Source organism: Cygnus atratus, chromosome 3, assembly GCF_013377495.2.
Source record: "Cygnus atratus isolate AKBS03 ecotype Queensland, Australia chromosome 3, CAtr_DNAZoo_HiC_assembly, whole genome shotgun sequence".
Taxonomy (NCBI): domain Eukaryota; kingdom Metazoa; phylum Chordata; class Aves; order Anseriformes; family Anatidae; genus Cygnus; species Cygnus atratus.
Genome location: NC_066364.1, coordinates 47587197 through 47609040, shown reverse-complemented (window position 1 = coordinate 47609040; position 21844 = coordinate 47587197). Strand labels below are relative to the sequence as shown.

General features: G+C 39.3%; 1 protein-coding gene across 2 annotated transcripts; it reads right to left on the bottom strand.

The window, feature by feature from the left end:
• Positions 1 to 8759: 8759 nt before the first annotated feature.
• QRSL1 (glutaminyl-tRNA amidotransferase subunit QRSL1) lies at positions 8760 to 21806 on the bottom strand. Of its 2 annotated transcripts, none has more exons than XM_035564827.2 (11): positions 21681 to 21806; positions 21388 to 21547; positions 20089 to 20187; positions 18560 to 18656; positions 16899 to 17075; positions 14396 to 14571; positions 14158 to 14270; positions 12661 to 12853; positions 12157 to 12274; positions 9678 to 9883; positions 8760 to 9204 (listed from the first exon to the last, which is right to left on the bottom strand). In XM_035564827.2, exons 1-11 carry the CDS (start codon positions 21702 to 21704, stop codon positions 9035 to 9037), a joined length of 1533 nt encoding a protein of 510 aa, XP_035420720.1. In that variant the 5' UTR covers positions 21705 to 21806; the 3' UTR covers positions 8760 to 9034. The 2 variants fall into 2 exon arrangements, with proteins under 2 accessions (XP_035420720.1, XP_050565743.1); XM_050709786.1 differs by lacking the exon at positions 21681 to 21806 and adding an exon at positions 19182 to 19294 and having other exon boundaries at positions 21388 to 21535.
• Between the last annotated feature and the right edge of the window lie 38 nt (positions 21807 to 21844).

Genomic DNA, 21844 nt, shown 5'->3' with positions numbered 1-21844 from the left:
AATGTCAGAATATTTTACAGGTTGCCTAATAAGCTGTAATTGAGGGGAAAAACAGGGTATGCTAGTTTCAACAAAAACAACATCCTGGCTGAGAGGGAGCTGTTAAAACAATACTCCTCCTCTCTGTGAATGCATAATAAATGCAAGAACAGGAAAGCTGATACTGAAAAACATAAAACAGAAACTTGTAACTGAAAAAGCTGATCCAGGTCTTTCCATAAGATAAGATACAAAACATCTGAGATAAGGTACAGCATTAAATACTTGAACCCTAAGCTTTCTTAAGAACAGAAATCAACCTTCCCTTCTTAGCCTAACCGAGCTCCTGGTTGCTTACCGGTGCCATTGGCAAAGTGGAAGTCAGTAACAGCAGGGGAAGGACTTAAACATACTTACAAATACAAAACAAGGATGCTATAAACTTGTCACATGACTGTGCAGTATCTTCTCTTCCTGTAATAATTTGGGAGAACACTAAATATGAGATAATCATTTAAAAATGTGCAGCTTCCAGAAAAAAGAGAGGCTTTTGTGAGTGTTAGTGTGGTCACTGGGGAAGTTGCAAGGAAGGAAGGAAGGAAAGAAAGAAGGGAAGGAGGGAGGGAGGGAGGGAGCTAACATGTTATTTAAATAGACACAGTCAGTCATAACCCTGTTGGGTCTTAGTCCCAGGAAAAATAGTAGAAAGCATGATGTGGGGACTGGATGGATATAATGCTTTAAAAATATTTAAAATTAGAAAAATACTTCCCATCAAAGTAATCTGAGACCTTTGTGATCTCATTATAAAAGGTGGGTAGTAAAAATAATGCTGCCATAATATATTTAGACATGTACAGGGATTTTTTTTTCTTGGATGGTATTTGACATGCACTAAAGTAAACATGGCTAGCTGGCCTGCTTCAGCAGGATGGTAAGAAAAATTATTTATCATGAAGTGATGCTGGTGTGGCTTCTGGGTGTTGTCCTTGTCTTTGTAACATTTTCATCAGGCTCCTGGAAGGCAAGCTGAAGTCTGACAGCTGATCAAGCTTTCAGAAGGGTGCAGAGAGGAGGACAACTGCTGATAGAAAGCAATTTGGATGACTTGGGAAAGTTGCAAACAAGCAGATGCTTTTGTTTGCCTTTTGCTTTAATTTGAATAAACATGGGTAGAAATGCAGTGGGAGGAAACTTGGTTTCCATAGGCAGAGGAGGAGGTGGCACTGACAAAGGATCTGCTGGATACGCTGTGCTGTGAGTGTTAGAGGCACCGTGTGTCCCCGGGCAGGTGAACAGAGGGAGATGGGGGTGGCCGTGTGAGGCTGTCACTGATTCCCCCTGTAGTGGCTTGGCACAAGAGGGGCTTTGATGTATGGAAGCTCCTCCAGAGCCAAGCTATGAGAGTGACTGCAAAAGAAGAACACACCTGCTGTGTTAAGGCAGATTTTGTAACAAGTCTACGAGGTGACGATCATTTTATGCAAGGAACAGGGCTAAAAGCTGTGACTGAACAATGGATCCCACAGGTGTGGAGGTGAGGTTGCTTTAGGGTACAAGATCAGGTTTGTATCAGAACTGCTATAATAGGAAATCAGGGCTCAGGTAGGGTCTCAGTTGCCATCTGTAAAATCAGGAATGAACTACCATATCTCTTTGAGCAAAGCACTGAAATGGGAGCCCCGCTGAGAAATGTCACGGTCTCATAGGTGAGACGACGCTGAACAGTCTTAGGACTTCTGGCCTTCTAAAACCCAGTCACTGAGAAAAACAGAAATAAGTACAAGATATTAATGTCCTTGCATGCCTGCAGTTGTTGCAGTTCAAAATGCATGTTTGTCGGTGAATGAACAATTTATCGAGCACATGGAAGGGGGCAGAACAGTCCTTTGCAGGGTAGAAGGTTATTGGATATGACAGTAAATTGCTCTCTTCTCCTGAGAAAGGACTGAAAAAGTAATGAATAGAGACCATCTCCCAATTTGGGACACTAGATTCAGTGCTTGGCTCTGCCACAGGCTGTGCAATTAATTGGAGTAAATCACATACCGACTCTTAAAACTCCTGCCCTAAGTACAGAGCTAAGTCACTTCTGAAAAAGATCACTTTGAAAATGGTATCTTTAGTTTCTGTGCAGCTGCTCTTCCTCTATAAAGCTGAGAAAAATTAGTGCCTCCCACCTATCCATATATTGAATAGAGGTATCCTGGTGTTATAAAAGTGGTATATAGGTAGGGACCTGATAGCGTTAGCCTTATTGAAATAGGTGGATATCTCCAAAGGCTATTCATGAATAATTAAACTCATTTTCAGATTTCATTTTTATGTCCTGAGAGTTTATAATTTTTCAATATTATTTAATGCCAGTGCTCCTTGATGGTAATTACAGATAAAGGTTACAGCTTGCAGCAGGTTTTAGAAAAAAACTTAAAAATGGAATAGATCAAAAGAGTAATCAAGCAGTATTTAGTTTTCCTGTTCCCCACCCATCCACTGGGCTGATAACTTAATATACTTAAGATACTTAAGGCAGCAATTTCTGATTGTGAGAAATGGAGTCTGAGATGGGTTAAATTCTTATATCTTAAATAATGTGGAAATACATTCTAAAATGGCTCCAAAGTGGTGTTAACTCATTAGCGCATTTACATTAGTAATACTAGGTAGTGTAGAAATATGATGTTCATTTACTGAGTTTGGTCATGAAAGCCAGAAGTGATGGTTTAGGGAATGTCTGTACTTTCTGTGCTTTCAGGGAGAACGGCAGGAGGAGATTTTTGGACACCTGTGTTAGGCGAGCACATACATTACTATGGTTACTGACTGAGAGACGTTTTGTCTTGTCAACAGCACATCCAGTTTATTGACAGTAAGTAGAACAAGTTTTCTTCTCACTTCTTCTCCACCATCTTGTCTGTCAACAAAATCCATGTTTATTGGCCAAATTCATTAGGAAATCTTATTTTTAAAAGGAATACACTTATTGGCAGTGAAGTGTCAGAGTGGAAGAGCAGTACTCAGAGATGGTCTACTTGTAAATTGCAGCTGTCACCCAGAGCAAAGCAATAGTTCCATGAAGATCATTGATGCTGTAATTTGTCAAAAGGTTTCACTTTTAAAGAAGAGGAAATAATTTAACCTGTAATATTGACTTTATTTTCAGTTAGGGTGCTAGTTCAGTGCAGGTTCAGCTCAGCTTGCTGTTAGCAGTTCATCTTAGCAACAAGGCTCCATTTTGTCTATAGGAGGTTTGGTTTTAGTGTTTCAGCATTTCCATTGTTCACAGCCGAGAGTACATCATTCAGGCTCTTATGTTTCCAGTGCTGTGGATACAAAGCAAACAGGCAGCTCTTGTTCAGAATAGTTTATTATCCTGGGTGTTTTATTGCTGTTGTTGTTATGGGTGGAGTGAGAGAAGGAGGGGTTGGATAGATGCACAATAGATGGAAGATCTTTCAAAAGGCAGGTTCTCAATATTCTTGAACAATGTTTATCACAGAGGGGCTCTGTTTGCTTGTAGCCTTCAAAGCAAGTCATAATGAAGTAGAGAGAGGACCAAAATTCAAATTTTTGTTAAGGGTGGTTGGAGCTCCTCAGCCTATAGCTAGGTGTTACCAATAGGCAGTGCATTGTCCCAGTCCATCAGGGCACAGGTGACACTTACAGAGGAGAAACTGAATTCCATTGTCCTCTGAGTCCATCGGCAACAATGGCTTGGAAAGTTATTGCAATGAGGTTAAGTTTACGGTGATAAGTAAAAGTGATTTGAAGGACACGTTCTTTGTTTCTGATGACATGAAGCTGGGAGTTACTGTCAAAACAGTGGAGAGTTGGACTCTGCAGGAAAAACTGGACAATGCTGTTAATATGAACAGCATTAAGGAGAAAGAGTGCAGGGTCGTGAACCTAGAGGTTTAATAATGAGCTTTCAGCTCATACCAGAAATGCTTATCCATTGAAAGTTGTGGAGACAGAGAAAGCCCTGAGTGCGCTGGTTAATCATGAACTTGCTTTGGGCTACTGGTCTACAGTCTCCCCAGTTTTCTGGGGAGGAACTTTTCAAGTGAGATGAAGAAATATTAAGGCCGTTGTGCTTGTAAAACTGCACCTGGAATCGTCTTTACAATACTAGTCACCCATGTCAGAAACAGATGAATTCAGCTGGAGCAGGTGCAGTGAGCGGCTATGGGGATTAGCAGGGGGCAGTCTAATACACAGGAGTAAACTGGAAGAGCTTGACTTATTCGTCCTAGCAGAATAAAGGCTAAGGAAGAATGCTACTGCGTTCTATAAATACAATAGTGAATTAAACACAAGGAGTGAGAAGGCATATTTAAACAAAAGAACAATATTGCCTTGAGCAAACAGGTGTGTGTGGCTTGGCTGCAATCAAAGTTTTTAACAGAAGGTTCTGGAAGGGAGAAATAAACCAGAATACTCTTTAGATTAGCCAAATTTTGATGAATTTATGGAGATGACTGCAGGAAATAGTTACCTATAAATGGAAATTTGGTTCACAGGTCCTTTTGCAGTGTGTTCCTAGGCTTCCTACTGTTGGCAATGTTTTCATTTTGATTTCTGTTAAGCAGATATTATGTGTACCTTTCTCAAGACAGTAGCACACCCTTTTGGACTAAACACTTGCAATGCAAGTCCTAAATGCTCTGTTCTTGGAGTAAATCAAGCAGACTGTAGTTCAGAGAGGTACAATTCAAAAACGTACCAACCTTCAAAGGTTTCAGCTTCGGAATGTGAAGCCAGGGAACCTCCTTCACCAGAACACTTCTGCTTCCTCATCCACACGCCCTTTATTTCTTCAATCTTCCTGTCCTAGGTCTCCAGCTTTGTCCCCTCTTCAACATGTTTTCTATTTCCCTGTGTTTCACAGTGTGCCTAGACAACTTTCTGTGTCTCTCTGTCTCCTCCTGAGCTGAAACGTCACATTTTGGGTGGCACAATGAAGTGCCTAACGCTTTTTACTCAAGCTCATGTCCCTGTTGGGATTAGCATTGACCAGTACAAGTCACAACCCATCAGCTGTTGCAGCCACAACACAGGACAGGAGATGCCAGCAGGTACTCGCCACCTTCCCACCACTGCTCCTGCTCCTCACTGCTGCACCTTCTGCACCTGCCTGCTGCGGAGCGGTGCGGCGAGGCAGGACACACCATTCCCACCACCAACCAATGTGTTGAGGTACAAGGACAGCCCTCCTGGCTAAACAGCCTCTGTTCCCAGAGCTTTGAAGGCCATTTCATCACATACTATGCCACATTCGCTTGCAACTCTCGACAGTCATACTGTAGACAGAGCTGTAAAACCACATGCAGGATAAGTCAAAGCCCCCTGGCTGGGTTCCTGCTTGCTCCTCTGAGTGCCCTGCATGGCTGAGCTGAAAAATCTTTTTACCACTGTTCAACAGGAAGCATAGGAGGATGCCCATGCTGGGTGGGGAAAAAAAAATCTTGTTTCAAAAAAAAAAAAAAAAAAGTTAGCTTGGAATCCCTTAATTGCATCTGGACATTAATCAGCCAAAGGTGTGGTAAGCTAATTAAGATGATTATGAGTGTTTTTCATTTCCTGCCTCTTTCTAACATTCATGTAATTGGATCCCTTCCTCTTTATTTGAGAGACTTAATGAAAAATAACAAATGTAGATAACCTTTTTTGCTCCTCTGACTTTTTCGCTTCTTTTTCCTACCGTCTCTGGTAGCATTCTGGTCACTAGTTTAAAAGGAAGTATGACTGTCATATAACCCTATCAGGGTCTCATATTTTTAGACACGCTGTGCACACCTCTTCATCCTTTTTCAGTGGCCCATATCCTGTATGAATCCAGTGTTATTGCTCTCAAAGGGAATAGTATTCTGGGGGGCCAGAGCTGAAGGGGGAGCCCCTGGGATGCCCCAGGCATTGGTGCTGGCAGGCTACAAAGCCCATTTCTCATTGTAGTTTTCCAGACCACGTGAGTTCTTAGGTGAACAGTAAAAGTGGAAAAATGATTAACAGTATGTAAGGGGAAGCAACAATGAAGTTGCAGTAACTATTAAGTGACCTACATCTCAAAACTGAGACATGTAGTAATAGCGAAATAGCTGCAGTCATAAACTTGTTTTGAATTTGCCCTTACTGTGAGCCTATTAAGCAGAGTGAGGAGAAAAACAGGTATATGGAAATTGCATGAACTGCAACACCAGATTGCAGTTGTATTTAAAAACACCTTACATGGAAAGGTCTTAATTTTCTTCTCAAAATAACTTCTCCACTATATAATGCCCTTACAATTTCCCATTGCCTGGAGGAAAAAAAAATAAAAAAAAATCATACTCCAAACATTTGAGCAGACTGCTTGTTTGTTAAAGTTCTAGCTTTTGTTTCCTTCAGGAAGCACTGGAATTATCCTCTAGCTACAAATCCTTCACAGTGCTCCCTGTGTGATAGAGCACCTGCTGTGGCTGCGCTACAGTGTCATAAAAGTTTCAACTCTATTATTTCAGCAAATTGTTTTTCAAGACAGCTGTAGGAAATGTTCACACAGGCCTATTTTTTCTCCCCAGACCTTCCTGTGTTCTAAAATTCCTCTATTTCTGTAACAAGGGTTTTTGAGCTTTTAATAACCCATCATAGAAACTTCACTGTTTATAATTCTGATGCCATGACTTCGCACTGGTAGCAGCTGCAGGAAGATCTGCTCAGAGATACTGCTCACAATCATTGCGTCATCTAGAGGTAAGTCAGGGTGTTAAGCTACTTCAGGAAATGCTGAGGGGCACAGCTACTTAGAGATGGTTTTCTAACACAAAGACAGCAAAAGGCTCTTAGACACCATGCAAAACTTGAGGTACTCACGCTTACATCCTGAAGCTCCTCAACCATGCTGGTTCCTAAGCTCTCACCTTTGGCTTGGTGAAATCCCAATATTCAAGAGGGGAGTGCAGAAAAAGCATCTGGCACGTGGTCCCCCAAACGACAAAACAGCAGGGAGTGGGAGGAGGACAGAAGCCTCGATGAGGCTGCCTTGAAATGAAAGGCCCAGAAATGTACCAATCTAACCAGGAGTTCTGTTTCCAAGTCTTTACAACGTCTAATTCAAAGAGATAGGTCTCAACCACTCACAAAGTTATACATGCCACGCTATTCAGGGTTGTAGGATGGATGTCTGCCTGACTTGTACTCTGCTGCATACTTCTCTGTATAGTTTCTGTATAGAAGAGTTTCCCTTCACCTGCCCCTCCTCTAGCTGCCTGGTGCACATAGGGTGAGGAATTTTGCCTTGATCCAGTTTTTCCATCAGATTTAACTTCAGGAGGAGCTTAAAGAGAAAAATTGTCTAGTATAAAAAAGCACTTTCCGCTGGGCCAGAAATCAGTCCAGAATTAGTTTCTCAGGGAGATCACAATTTCTTCTTTGCATGTTCTTTTCCACGACACTCCAAGGCTCCTTGTGTCCCTCCAGGAATACCCTCCGCAATCAGGATTTTATCTCAATCTCTCAGCAAAAGACACTGATCCTTGCTTTAGGAAACAGTAAGTAGGTGGGAGATCTGGGTTTAGGGCCTGACTGCAAATCAAAGAACAGGGATTCCAACTTGGATAGTGGATAATCTCACTGAAAGATCTGGCTCTTAGGCTGCTAGAGGATAAGACATGTACAGTGACAGAACAATTAAAACACACCTAAATTATTTAATAAGACAGTAGTTAAAGTAGTCTTTTGGGACTACCATTTATCATCACCCACTGAGGAAAAGCAATTTCCCTGAAGACTTTTCTATGGCAAGAAGAAAGATAGCACCAGACTAAAAACAAAGCATACCTTTTTAAATAATGTTTAGTATATACATATAAATTATTAATCACGTGGGAATTTTTTAATCATTCAGTACTTAATTGTGTGGGAAAGGTATTGGCAGAGCTGATGTTGGGGTTTGGAAAATACACCATCGTTTGTGATTTTTAGAAATGGAATAATGTTTTTTCTAGCTGTGACAGTATGGTATAAGGCCAGAGGTAATTCAGGAAGATTCTTTATGTTAGCATATTACAGTTATTTTCCCCTCAATCTCCACTCTGTGAAAGCTGTAAACTATGACTGAAAACAAATCTGATGCAAAACCAAATCTACAAATGTAACCCTCCATACTTTTTCCAACTTTGGAAAAATGGAAACTACAACATTGACAACTTACTAGTTTAGTAGATCTACCAGTATACTAATATTATGGTTTGGAAATCTATTTCAGACTACTATTGTGTTGAATAAACATCCATGAAGGAATAGCTGGTATTACCCTTATGGAGAATTACACACCAGAAAATAAATATTAAGTAAGAAATTAAGTGCTGATTACAGAGAACAGTGATGAAGAAGAAAATAGCTAGCCAGCTAATCCTTGACATGTTTCCCCAAAAGAAATCTGGAATTCATCCCTCTTATGATGGAAGTAACCAGAGTCATCTGCAAGATCCCTATACCTGGAGGTGACTTCCTCTCCTGCTAAGAGTTTGCTAGAAGAAAGGTGGGGTTGTTTTTTATTTTTATTTTTAAATGAACCATCTACATGTGATTCTCACAATTCTGTTGGTAAACGGACCCTTGATAACTTTGTTCCATTACAGCTTGTCTGGTTGTTTCCATTACAAAAGCCCACGTTCCAGAGGGAAGCCAAGCCCTTTGGCAACCATGCAGTTTTCACACGAAAGTTCAGGTTAGTCCTTTAATGAGCCAGATACCTTACATGCCCTCTGGGGATGGAAAAAAGCAGCTCCACAGACATAAGATAATTTCAATCTGATGTTTTTAATATCAGTTAGAAATGGCTTTTAGTAACACAGACGTGTACTTAATGATTCACTTTGCCTTAATTACACAGAAACAAGCTCTCATGATTCCATCCTGCATATGGTCTTCTCAAACTGAGTTATTATTTCTGCAGAAGACAGTTAACTGCAGAAGTACATTTTTAGACCATCCCTACAGCTTTCTTGCTTTAGCTGACCAGCAAGCCTCACGTTATGAAAAAGAAGCAGATTTCTGATGCTGAAAGACACCATAGTCATGCCCCTTTCACTTCTTCTAGCTGGATCATTGGGAATTTTACTTGTTTTTCAAACCACTTGGCTACAGTGAGAAGCTGCTTCTCCTGGAATGAACGCCCAATGAACTGGAGCCCAACTGGCAAGCCTCTCTCTGAAAGAGCTGTAGGAACATTTATGGCTGGCAATCCTGAAACAAAAGAAGTTATGCATACAAAGATTTACTATTAAAAAAATCCAGTTAGTCATTTTTGTAGCAATTATGAGAGAACAAGAACAAAAGTTACGCAGAAGAAAAAGACTAAAGATCATTTGAGTAAATTAACTACGGATACTGTCAGGTGGTCACAAAAATGAATTAGATCAACTGAAAGAGTCAGTATCCTCTCAAAGGAGAGCCAACTTTCCACAAAACGAGATTTTGGTCTCTGGTACCTGAATGAATTCACCTCATCTGTGACCCCTTCTCGGCAGCATTTTATAATCTAGCCTTACGTTTTAAAGCACTTTATAAATAAACTATACCTACCTGGTTATCCTTGGAAGATAATACAAGAAAGGGATGAGATATCTTAATTCTACAGAAGAGGTTAAAAGCTGAAGGGAATAGACATTAAAACTGACTAGGCAGGAGAAAACAGTTGAATTCCTGTCCCTACTCACCAGCCATATTTGCAGCCTGTGTTAGGATGTCATCTTGCGTGCTGCGGGTTCTGTTGTCTTCTTTGATGAATTCCATATACGGGACTGCATCGCTCAGAGTGGTAGGAGTGAGTAAAATATCAACACCGCTTCCAAAAACCTTCACAAAGTCATTGGCAATGAGACGTCTGACCTTCTGTGCCTTGACAAAGTAATTCTCATAGTTCCTAGAGAAAAAACAAAAACAAAAACCAGATGTGAGAGCAGGGTGATTTAATTCTGAAAACACTGAACATTTTCTCAGTTACCATAGAAAAGACAAGCCCACTATTCTGCCTGGTTAAGAGACTAACATCGATACTTGAGTTTTTGATATACCACTGTGCTAGTCATCAAATTAAGAAGTTTAGTGTTTATGCTGTCATAGCCATGAAGCTGTCAGGGAAGGAAGAGACATGGAAATTCTATTGAAAAAAGGTGAAGGGAAAACAAAACTCTAGTTTTAAATGCTCAACTAAGAATCAGGATAATACTTGCATGGCCTTTCTGAAACCAAACCGCACATTGAATTTCACAGCAGAACAGCACAACAAAGCCTAGAAATAATACAGAAATAAAGCAGGCTTTCAAAATAGGCATTAGTCATTTACGATTCAAACCAGCTAGAGCATTTGAAAGAGTCCCATCATCTACGGAGGTCTCTGAATGGACTGAGAACCAGGCATGTATTTCTAGCATACTTCTTCAGAGACCATTATAAAGACCTTATCTTTTCCTGATTTTTTTCCTCATGTAAATATGTGGTTTATGGCTTTCTAAACTGTCCTTATACAATCATGAAACAGAAACAAACTAGTTAGCTTTTATGTTTTCTTGGCCTTTAAACTTCACATGCAAAACTGGTAAAAGTGCAATGGAATCCTTAAATTCAGATAAGTTTGGTTTCAAAAGCAATCACCATCTACACCAACAGCTACTCTTAAAGAAAAAAGTGTGGGGGGAAGGGATATTAAAAACTATACCCTAAGAAAGTAGAAAAGTCAATACATACCAACATGTGTGTAGATAGAATAAATGAAAATGACCAAAAGCTTATTTCTCAGCGTAATCTAAAGATTTAACTTTCTGAAATACTGTAATGAAAATGGTTGCAATGAATAAGAGTCAGCAGATTCTAGTTAAGAAGTTACAGTATTGAAATTAGCCATTCTTCTAGAGTAATTTCTGAGGTCATCCTAGCTGTTAACTTTAGGAAACAGTAAAAGGAAGAAAAAGGGCCTCAAATAATACCTTAACAACATCGGAAATACTATTTCGGAAGTTTGAAAGAAGTGAAAAAATACCAATAAATCAAACACATCGTCTGTTAATTCTGATGCAATGTTTAGAAGCAATGATTATTTCATGAACAACCACCTAGTTATTTTATAGATTCCAAAAGCAAGACAAAAATAATCTGTAAAATGCAACATTTGCAGGAGACACAGATGTTTGTGCTTTACTATTTATACCAAGAATGCTTTCTGAACCCTGGATTACTTCAAAAGTAATTTACTGTCAACAGGAACAGGACTCTCTTGTTCAATCCTGATGGAAGCCAATCTTACGTTCCTTCACAAAGAAAAGTGAGCTGCGTGAATTTTAAAGCAGCCTTAGGAAAGTTGATCTGGACAGTTGTGACCAGAAGGAACACACTTGGCAAGAACATCAGCATTCCACAGAAGCTGGTTATTACATACTGACTGACAACATTCCTGTCTCTGAGAGCAACCAGAAGTCACTTTTGATGAATACTGTTGCTGACAGAGTTCTTTCTGTGGTGTATTTGTTTTGAGACCAATTACACGACCAGTTTTTCTGTTAGTACCTAAACAAATTAAGTATGACTCCTATTTTCTCTCATAAATTAGGACTGTTAAATGAGGGGTGAAAACTGAGAAAAAAATCAGAGTGATCAGATTCTCTACATGAGCTGGATAAAAACGTATTATCTATAAAAACATTAGTTCAGTACCTCTGCCAGTGCCTTTGCTTCCTTGTGTACTAATGCAGAAAGCTATAGTTAATTTAATTGCCATATCATCTGGCTTACTCTAGAAGATCTCAGTAGAATGTATCAGCAGTTTTTCTGTGCAGCTTTAATGAGATTAACACCTACAGAACTTTTAACTCTACAACAGGGATGGCTGCACTATGACTTCAATGTCATACTATGGGATAGATTTTTCCTTAGTTTAACTAACAGGTCACAATCTGTTGGGGAATAAAATTGCAAAGCTGTTGTACTTAATTCAGAAGGGTCACACTGGTATAACCAAGGGAAAGCATTTTCAGTCACTATTAACAGTTCACTAGGTATTACATAGGTAAAACAATAATTACATTAGAAGTAGCCACTAGTGTGAGGACATTAATTTGTTAAGGAAATGGTGATGAATTGCTCATCAAGACATGAAAAAGTAACTTAATAGATTTGGTTTTCAAGATGTGTTCCACTTACTGTTTCAACAGGAAGTAGTTTCCTGATAGAATTCTTCCTCTTACAACATCATTAAAGCCTTCTCGTCGCGTTGCAGCATACATACTTTCTGTAGACTTGTTCACATCAGAACGATGTCCTGTAAAGAAAAAGCAATTTAGAAGTTAAGATTTGTGATCCTTAATATTTAGTAACATAAAATAGTGATGCACTTAATAATACAATAAGCCACTGTTTGCTGCAGTCTGATATGCTACTGTTCTGGAAAACCATCAAAGCATCTTCCTATTTTATTATGGAGATATTAAAAAGATTTTAACCCCAAATACTCATGTGTTTACAAATGAAATAAAATATTTATGTATTTACTCCGGCTTTTATTTGCATTGGGTTTTTATTCTATTCCAACCCAAAGAAACAAACATTCAACCATGAAATGCGTATCTATCAAAGCTATACTTTTAAATGCCATTCAGCAAGGTTTTTATTGTCTGAGAACAACAACAAAAAATTCGAAGGCCTTACCATATTCCAGTCCATCAAACCTGGCCATATTTGATGCGACTTCTGCTGTGCACAGCACATGATAGCAGACAATTGAGTAACGAGTGTGTGGTAAACTCACTTCAATTACTTTAGCACCTGCATTCTTAAAGAGGTCAGCAGCTTTTGACCAAACAGACACAATTTCACTAGAAAGCCCTGGTGCGTTGTACTCCTTAGAGAGAAACAAGAATTAAGGAGAGCGATTTTATATACCAGTTTACTTTTACTGACAACCAACACAAAATATTTTTGCTAAATATTTTTGCTAAAAATACTTTTAAACTATTCACTCAGCACTATACGCTTTTTAATACTTATTATAGACTTTTGTATAATCCATTCCACACTAAAATTGCAGAAGTTCTTTTCTGGAGGAGATTGCCCAGTTATCTACTTGTTCATCTATTAATAGAGACCATTCTGTACTGCCCTGCAGTTCATGGGTAGAAACGCTTTGGGTTTAAACCCTAATACGAGGGCCATTGTAAGCAGGAAATATATTATATTTTCCTACGTTGTGCCTGCAGTACATCAGTTGCAATTAGCATGCCTCAGTTAAAGAAAAAACGACCCACCGAAGAACTACAATCACGAGGTTGGGATAAGACTTAGATAAGCTACACTCCTGTTTTAAGAGCCAAGTTAAAGACATAAAAATTCTCTACTTTTGAAGATATTTGCTTAGTTCTAACTCTCAATACGTGGGTCAAAGTACTGTCTGATCTCTGAATAGCTACAACTCTTGTTAAAATATGCATCTACCTATTTAGGATAATCTGTAGCAACAGAAGACAGCTGTCCAAGAGATACGAATAATTTATCCATGCCACTATTTTAGATTTGCCAAAATCAAAACAGTATGCAGCTAACTAATTTTCTAAAGATACACTGTTTGCCTTTCACAGATTCTGATTAATTAACTGGTCAGTGGGCATATTTTTACCATATTAAGTCTTTTGGTTTGATAAAAAACATTAATGGCTATGATAAAGTTCTCCTTCAACACCTCTTAGAGCTCTGTGAATCATGGCTCTTTGTGCCATTCAAATGCCTTTAAAATTATGTTTTAACACAGTGCCATGTAGACAAGGATTCAAAACACTACACAAACCAGGACTAACCTCATTGTATGAGAAGTCACCAAGAGCAACTTGTGGGAGGCTATATAAGTGACTGAAGAAACTGCCAGAGAGAGAAGCAAGAACTGAAGTCCCCTATTTCCCCTGGAATTTCCTGACAGTGTTTTCCACAACAATGACAAAACATTTTAGATGAAGCATTAGTACATGCTCACTCTGAGTTACCTACACAGGCAACAGAGCACATACTGCTCTTTTCCTGGAATTTCTCCTACTATCTTCACTATTTTAAATCATGAGACACTGTGAGGTGATGGTCAAGACACACAGATTTTGTTTTAGAAGTAGTGCTATTTGCTGTTCCAGTCCAAAATTGTTGACAGGATTTAAATGTTACCTTAGGAATCCCTATACAGAGCTTGCTGACATCAGGCAAACTGGGCAGCTCAAATGGCTGAAAGACATCCTGAATTGTGGTAGAGTCTTTAGGATCATGTCCAGCAAGTGAACCTGAAATATGACATGACATATGAAAAACAGGAAAACTTACATTGTCTCAAAGCAAACTGTATTCCAACTACACAATCTTTTGAACAAAGACACGTAATATACAAAGACATAGGTAGCAGTAATACCTAATACAACTGCAGCGTCATCCACACATCTGGTTAAGATTCCTGGCACATCCATGGAGTTCACTAGAGGAATGAGACCATGGCGAGATATCAGTCCATATGTTGGCTTTAAACCTACTACACCACAGTGAGCAGCAGGGTTTCTGGTAGATCCTCCTGTGTCTGACCCTAAAGCTCTATGGTTTCAAAAAGATTACCATTAGTAAAATGATTCAGAACATTTCCAAAAAAAATAATATTAATGTCTTTAAGATGCATAGATATAAAAATGTGTGAGCTCTTCCCAGACTAAAAGTCATAACCAGACAAACCATATTTTAGTCAGCTCCATTTGTCCACTATTTTTCATCAGTATTTTTCTTAGGTCCTCTGAATTAGCCATCAGGAAAGCTCAGTCCTCTCCACAGAGGTAAATATGGGGAAATTTAGGCACTCTGAATAAGGCCCTAAATACCTACTTCCTGCTTCTCTGTTGGTCTCTTCCAGTTCTGTGGTCTCTGAAAGATGCATCTCATGATGTAGCGTACAATTTCCAGATATTCACGTTCACTTATTCAGTAATCTACACACTATGAAGTAGCACATTCCAGCATACAAGGAAACAGTGACACAGTAACCTTTTTACCCCTAATAACAAGACATGCTTTCCAAGGTCTAGGATGCTTTTCCTGTTTCCAAGCCTACAAAACACAGCATCAGAACTCCCAGTTTAGAGCAGCTCAAGTGCAATTTTAGAACACAGCATTTTCTTTCCTTTTTTTTTTTTTTTTCTTAAGTTGGCTTCTTTTATTGCTCTTTCACAGGTGAAACCTTGTCCTAAACTGAATTTTTTATTTCAGAAATCACAATGAAATTGGAAAGCCACACTGAAATCAAAACTATTCTTTTGTTTTTAATGGACTTTAAACTCAAACACCATTTTAAAAATAAATCTGCATTTATCAAAATCTTTGACGAATCATCAAAATCTTAGCCAAAATAAAAGTCAGGAAGGAGATATAATTTTTACTAAGGTTGGTATGAGACTTTTCCCACAGGCATCCATTTCTGAAATGGCTGAACCTACTCCATTGACTTTGATGAAGCGGATTTTTTTCAAAGCTTTTATACTGATACAAAAAAAAGAGTCCTTGTTTTTGTAGCATTTCTGTATATCCAAATCTAAAACTGAAAAGAGAAAGACTGGCAGCATTTCTGCTGCTTGAAAGAAATCAATAGAGTGGATATACAATAGGTTTTAGGCAATAAAATAGCTGGACAAAGAATTGCCCTGATCTGACAAAATGCTGAGCAGTGCAAAATGGAAGTTTTGTTGCATACCCAGCAACATAAGGGAAGATGCTAGGCCACCTCAGGATCAGGCCATTCTGGCTCACAACAGGGACCAGCAGCCCTCAGGAACGGCTGCCCCAAGTTCAGTTTAAACAACATTAAAACTTTGAGCAGACTGCATCCCAGTGAAGGGCAGTGAGATGTAGAGAGGTATCATGGAAAGAAAAAAAAGGCAAAAAATCAGGTTTTGTATATAAAAAAAGAAAGCTGTAATCAACATGAGCAAAAGTCTTTTCATAAGATAGATACATATCTGTGATATAATATACATGGGTAAATGAAGACATAGTAACTAACGAGCATTTTAAATACCTTCCAGTTAAATTCACAGAAATGAAATCATCTTTTATAAAATGCACCCTACTATGTAGCTCTCAAAACTGCATAAAATGAAACATGTAAAGTTTTAAGTAACAGATTTCTTTTAACAGCAGGATGGGGAAGACGGCACAAACAACTGATTTGTTAAAGTGTTCTGCTCTTCCATGTAGATAATTGTTGTAAAAAAATACAGTTTGTTTATATATTATTTTAAATAAACTAAAACTCCACTCACTTTCTTAAAAGCTGACAAGTTTCTTAGTATCCTTGTAGTTGGCTTCCTTTTGTTAAGTCAGAGATTTGAAAGCTTTTAGATGCCAAATCTCAGGTATCTGTATTATTACATACTCTGCTATAAAAACAAAGGTGGGGAGGGGAGGAAAGACTACTATACTGTTACAAGTTGAGGGATCTCATCATTTGCTCAATTAAGTTTTCAGTGTGTGTTTGTGTAATGCGCTTAGTGAGGTACAGGATGTGTCTCAAGCCCCATGTTATTTTTAAGAAAGTACACGGGAATAACAATGAAATCGTCATTCCTTTACTGTCATTATCATTTTACTTCATGAAGTGCAAAGTGGTCATATCAGTATGCTGAACAACACTTAAAATGAGTAAGCCTCAATTTGCCTACAGGGAATTATGCTGGCTTCGTGCTATGCCATGAATAAACTAGGGATGTTGAAATAAATTCCTGCCTGCCAGTACAAATAACACTTGCATTTCAAACAAGATCAACATCTTTTTGAAAACCTGATCTATACGCTACATTATTAGAAAATTATAAAAAGAAAGCTTTGCAACATATTTCAAGACATTTAATTAAAAACAAATCTAAAAAACCTCTTACGCAAAACACGTGAAAGATGATACAGCAGCCGCACTGCCTCCCGAGCTCCCTCCTGTTATTACCCATTTGAACTCTTCACGCTCAGAATCAGATTTTGGTACAGATTTTTCCTTGTACTGTCTTGAATAACTCCACGGATTTCTGACTGGTCCAAATACCCCATCCGTACTCCCAGATCTGAAACAGCCAGACAGGACAAACACAGACAGAAGTGACAGATGGCACATTGCATTCACCAAGCTTTTCTTTATACAATTCTTCATCCTTCACCCTAATAAATCTGATCTCAACACAAAAAGACTGGTGTATGTACATCCTTGTGCAGTCAACTTCCACAATGTTATAAACTGTAAAAAGGGATCTTCATCCTTTTCTGCCAGAAAACCTCAGTTGTTCTTCTTTCTAACCTCTGTTAATGCTGCTGGAAAGAATGTGATCACTAAAATATAAAACCGAATTACAGTACATAACAGTAAATCTGCAGGTCTGCTACAAAACACAGGCCTTCTAGTTTCCCAGGCCTGCATTTGGAAAAGGCAAAAGATGACCACAGCGATGTGGGAAAACACTCCGTTAGAGGTGAGGGGAAAAGCTCCACAATGGCAGAAACAAGCACTCTTCTGTAAATAACATACTATTGCTTTATAGCCTTCTTCTGAGACCACAGTCCGTTGGTTGGGAGTGCTAGCCTGGCTCCTCAGAATCTGGTTTCAGCCAGCCTGTGGTGTGGGCTAAGCGTGGGCTGCCACCAGAAGGAGGGAGGGACTTTCCACCTTCCTCACAACTGCCACCTCATGTTCCCTGACTCCACAGCGTCAGTGTTATTAGCCAAATCACCAGAGCTGGCAGTTTACACAGCTGAAAATTAACCTAATTGAGACATTACTTCTAAGCTGGATCAGCTCCCTGATCAAGCTTCATGGCGCAGCCACGTTGGTGCTAGCATAAAAGAACAAGCAAACACACAGCCCAGAGATGAGAGGCCTGGGGTGAGAAAATATTTAGCAGAATCCGGTGCTTTAATGAGCTTAGACTACTTGTAATGCTGCATGATGAGTTTTCTTCCTGTGCTTTTTCCCTGCCCTTCCTCTGAGGCATGTCTCTGACTTTACCCAGAATGATCCAAGCGAAGTATTTTCACCCAAATATATCTCTTTGGCTTTAGCACAGGCAAATTAGTGTTGCTCTAAATTATCCTGTACACGGCAAATCAGAGAGTACTCATACAATACCACTCCAGCAGATGACTGGTCCAGCCAGTAACTGGCATCACGGGCATGCCGATAATTAGCTAAGGACAGAAACCACCAGTAAAGAAAGAGAAAAAGGCAACAAATAGCTGGTGTAGTAACCAATTCTAACAACACACTACTGGATCTGGAAGTCCACTTGTCTGTGGCCTTCTGCTAAGGCTGTGCCACTTCCTCCCTCTCAAACACAGCCACAATTGAACATTACGTTCATAAAAATCAACATTTATATCATTTATACAACAGTCTAAAAGTTTGTGAAACATTTGAGAAATTCATGGAACACTAAACACTTTTTGCAGATAAGCATTCAGCATTTTCTAACCTGATATAAAGAGGAGTTTAAGGACTACAGATAGATCAGAAAAGATGATGTGAAACCACATGTTGAAAATAATAAACGTCACTCACCCCATTGCAAATTCATCTAGGTTTGTTTTTCCTAAAAGCACAGCTCCCTGATCCTGTAATTTCTGAACGACTGTAGCATTGTAAGGAGGAATATAACCTGAAAACAATCAGAACAGTTAAGGGAGTGATTGGTGATATATGGTTGATTTTTAAAAATAGCTACTCCTCTGAACACTTCAACCTTGCCATTATTAGTGTACAAGAATTGTCAAGACAGTGCCCAAATTTTGCTTCGAGACAATATCAGTAATTCTCAAAATTTAGCCAAAACAAACCAACTACTGTTTTGTCTCCAGTGTCTTTATTCTTCCACAATTTATCATCCAGTAATTCTGAATTATACATTTCTACATTGCGGAGCTAAGACTTCACGCAAATGAGTTACCACAAGGTTAGCTGAATTACTCCATTCAGGCAATTTGCAGGAGCTGTCTAAAAGGAGGAGAAATGAGAAATAGCTCTTTACAGATGAGTGCTAATCTATCTTGAATTATTCCCATTATCATGAGATATAGGTGCATATGGTTAACCACAAGCTGAAATACTGACTATCCTGTGAACAAATGTGTACCCTTTAGCACTTTGACCTTATATAAACTACTAGGAGAATTGTGTCACTTACATGAAATCCTGGGTAGCAACCAATTCCTTTTGTGAATAGTGACAGGGATTTCTCCACCCCCACACTCAAATGGAACAAGGACATCACCACTCCTGATACTCTCAGCCACGACACTACAATCAGCCACAAAGGGTCTGAGAATATGCTTAAGGAAAAGCATCTCAGGTAATATAACACTATTTAAATGGCAATGTCATAATTTTGTTTCTTCTGCTTAAAAAAAAAAAAAGATAATAGACTTTTGATTTACTTGAGCTAATCCTATCTTCCTCAAAACTTGCCAGTTTTACTTTGTGCAGAATAAAGCTGATATAAGAAATGTTTTCTACTTTTCTTTTTACTATGGAAACATTAGAGTACCTTGAAAATTTTCATGGAGTGCTAAAACAAACAACAAGCTTAGGAAATTTAAAAAAATTGAAGTCTTACAGAACACATTTATAAGTCAGGAATGTAGAGAAAAAAATGTTACTATCTACTGTTCCTTCAGCAATATGAAAACACTATGTAAGTCAACAATTATAAATAGAACAAAAAAAATTGTCTGCATTTTGCTAGACACAATAGCAGCAAAAAGTACTGACTGCTCTTCTGTAAATCTAGAAGCAACATGAAGCAAAGTGTGAGCTATAGAATAATTCCATTTTAATATATGGCCTAGAATAAACATTGCACTGTTAATAACAATGGAATGATATGAAAGGAGATAATACACAAGAAAAAAAGATGTATCTAATACTAGATGACCTTGGCAGAAGAAATCAGATAAACACATTTTCTGAAATCAATTCTGCTTTTTTTTTTTTTTTTAAATATTTATATCTCTGGAAGACTCTATTAAACCTGTAAGGAGAAGAGCTAGAACTCTGAAATGAGATTCAATTTTACTTTAAAAGCTCTACTGTACCTTTTAGCATGTTTGATGCACATGTTGTCTCAATGCCAGCGGTATTAAAGTTGTCCTTTACTGCAATAGGAATTCCATCTAAAACACCAAGTGGCTGACCTGCATTAGGAATTAATGCAAAGAAAACAGAGATTAAATCACTGTGCTACATGCATAGTTGTCTCATCACTTACAATTTATTTTATGTGTCACTTCTGGTGTTTTTTGGAAGAATGCTATCCACTTAGCATTTGATGGTTCTCTATTACATTTTCAAGACCCATCATCTAAAACTACTATTAAGAATTATGCCTGCCCAGACCAGACCCGTCCCTGCAGAACACAGCTCTGCAAATGTTTCTATGCCTGCAGGCAGCTGCTTTTGGATAGGTTAGCTAACTCAAAGGAATGTTTAAATGTTTACTTCTTCAAAAGTGACCACACAATGCTTATTTCAGCCTTACGTGCCCTCTAAATCTACTCCATCCCTAGGCAGTGAGCCAAAAGTTCTGCCTACCTGACACCCACAGTAGATTTAACAAAAAATAAATAAATCCTGAAGCAGAGAAAGTTTTCTCTAAGTGATTAATTATCCACCATACAGGAGAAAAAAATACTAGGAAGCTAAACTTCCTGGCTGGCAATTTTCTTAAGCTGTCAGGGGATAACAAGTGTCAGGAAAAAAAAAAAAAAAAAAAGTACCCTATCAGGTGAAAAGTTCCCTTTTCTATCTTCCAGGAAATGCAAAGGAAAATGAGGATGGTCAGTGTGGCACCTCTCCCTCTAAATGCTGCAGATATCAGGATTTAATGCTGTTCTGTTTACCCAACAACTGACATTAAAGCTGCTTTCCTTTCATTTGCTTTTTTAATTTAAAATCTGCCAGGCTTAGGTGGATGTTTGTCTACCTCAGTCCTACAAAAGGACTACACCAGGCCTACAGAAGACCGCTGCACGTGCCTGCTCATAGTAATCACTGGCTACCAATCTAAACCAAACTTCTGAAAGGAAAGGCAACCAGTGGCAGTGCTGCCTGATAACTACAGAGCATATTTAACCTGCAACACCTGCCTTTGAACTAAGCTGCCTGCTTTGGAGCAGGTCTCACCTTTGGTTTTTGAACTGAACATGCTACTGGGTGCCAAGCATACACCCCCCACAAACACCCACAGAAACCTCAGCTGCAACCCCTGTCCCCTAACAGCCAAACAAGCTGCATAAACACCTGCGTTGGAAGGAAAAATCACTTTATCTACCACGGTGAGCTGCCCCACAAGAGCTTTTTAAAGAGTTGTACCAGCTGTAAACAAGCCAACGTACCTCTTCGGTATCTTTTCTCCGATTCTTCAGCCTGCTTCAGGGCGGTTTCTTCTGCTACAGTTATGTAGGCATTAAGCAGCTTGGTGCTTTTGATGAGAGAGAGGCACCTCTGGCAAAGCTCCGTTGGAGTGACCTGTCCTTCCTTCAGCGCTGCCGAAACCTGAAAGGATATTCGCCCTTTTCAGCTGCGCGCTGCCCGACCCGGGCTCGGCGTACTGGGTCGCTAAAACACCTCCCAACCACCATCATCGTTACGATTATTATCATCACCACGACCTCCCCGGGCCGCTCACCTGGCGGAGGGAAGCTCGCAGCATAGCGGCCCCGCTCCCAGCGACCACCCCTCCTCCAGCTCAGCGCCGCGGCCGCCGCCGCCTGGGCGCCGCCATCTTGTGGCAGCCGGCAGCGGCGCCATTGGCGGGGCCAGCGAGGCGCCGGCCGCGCATTGGGCGCGGGC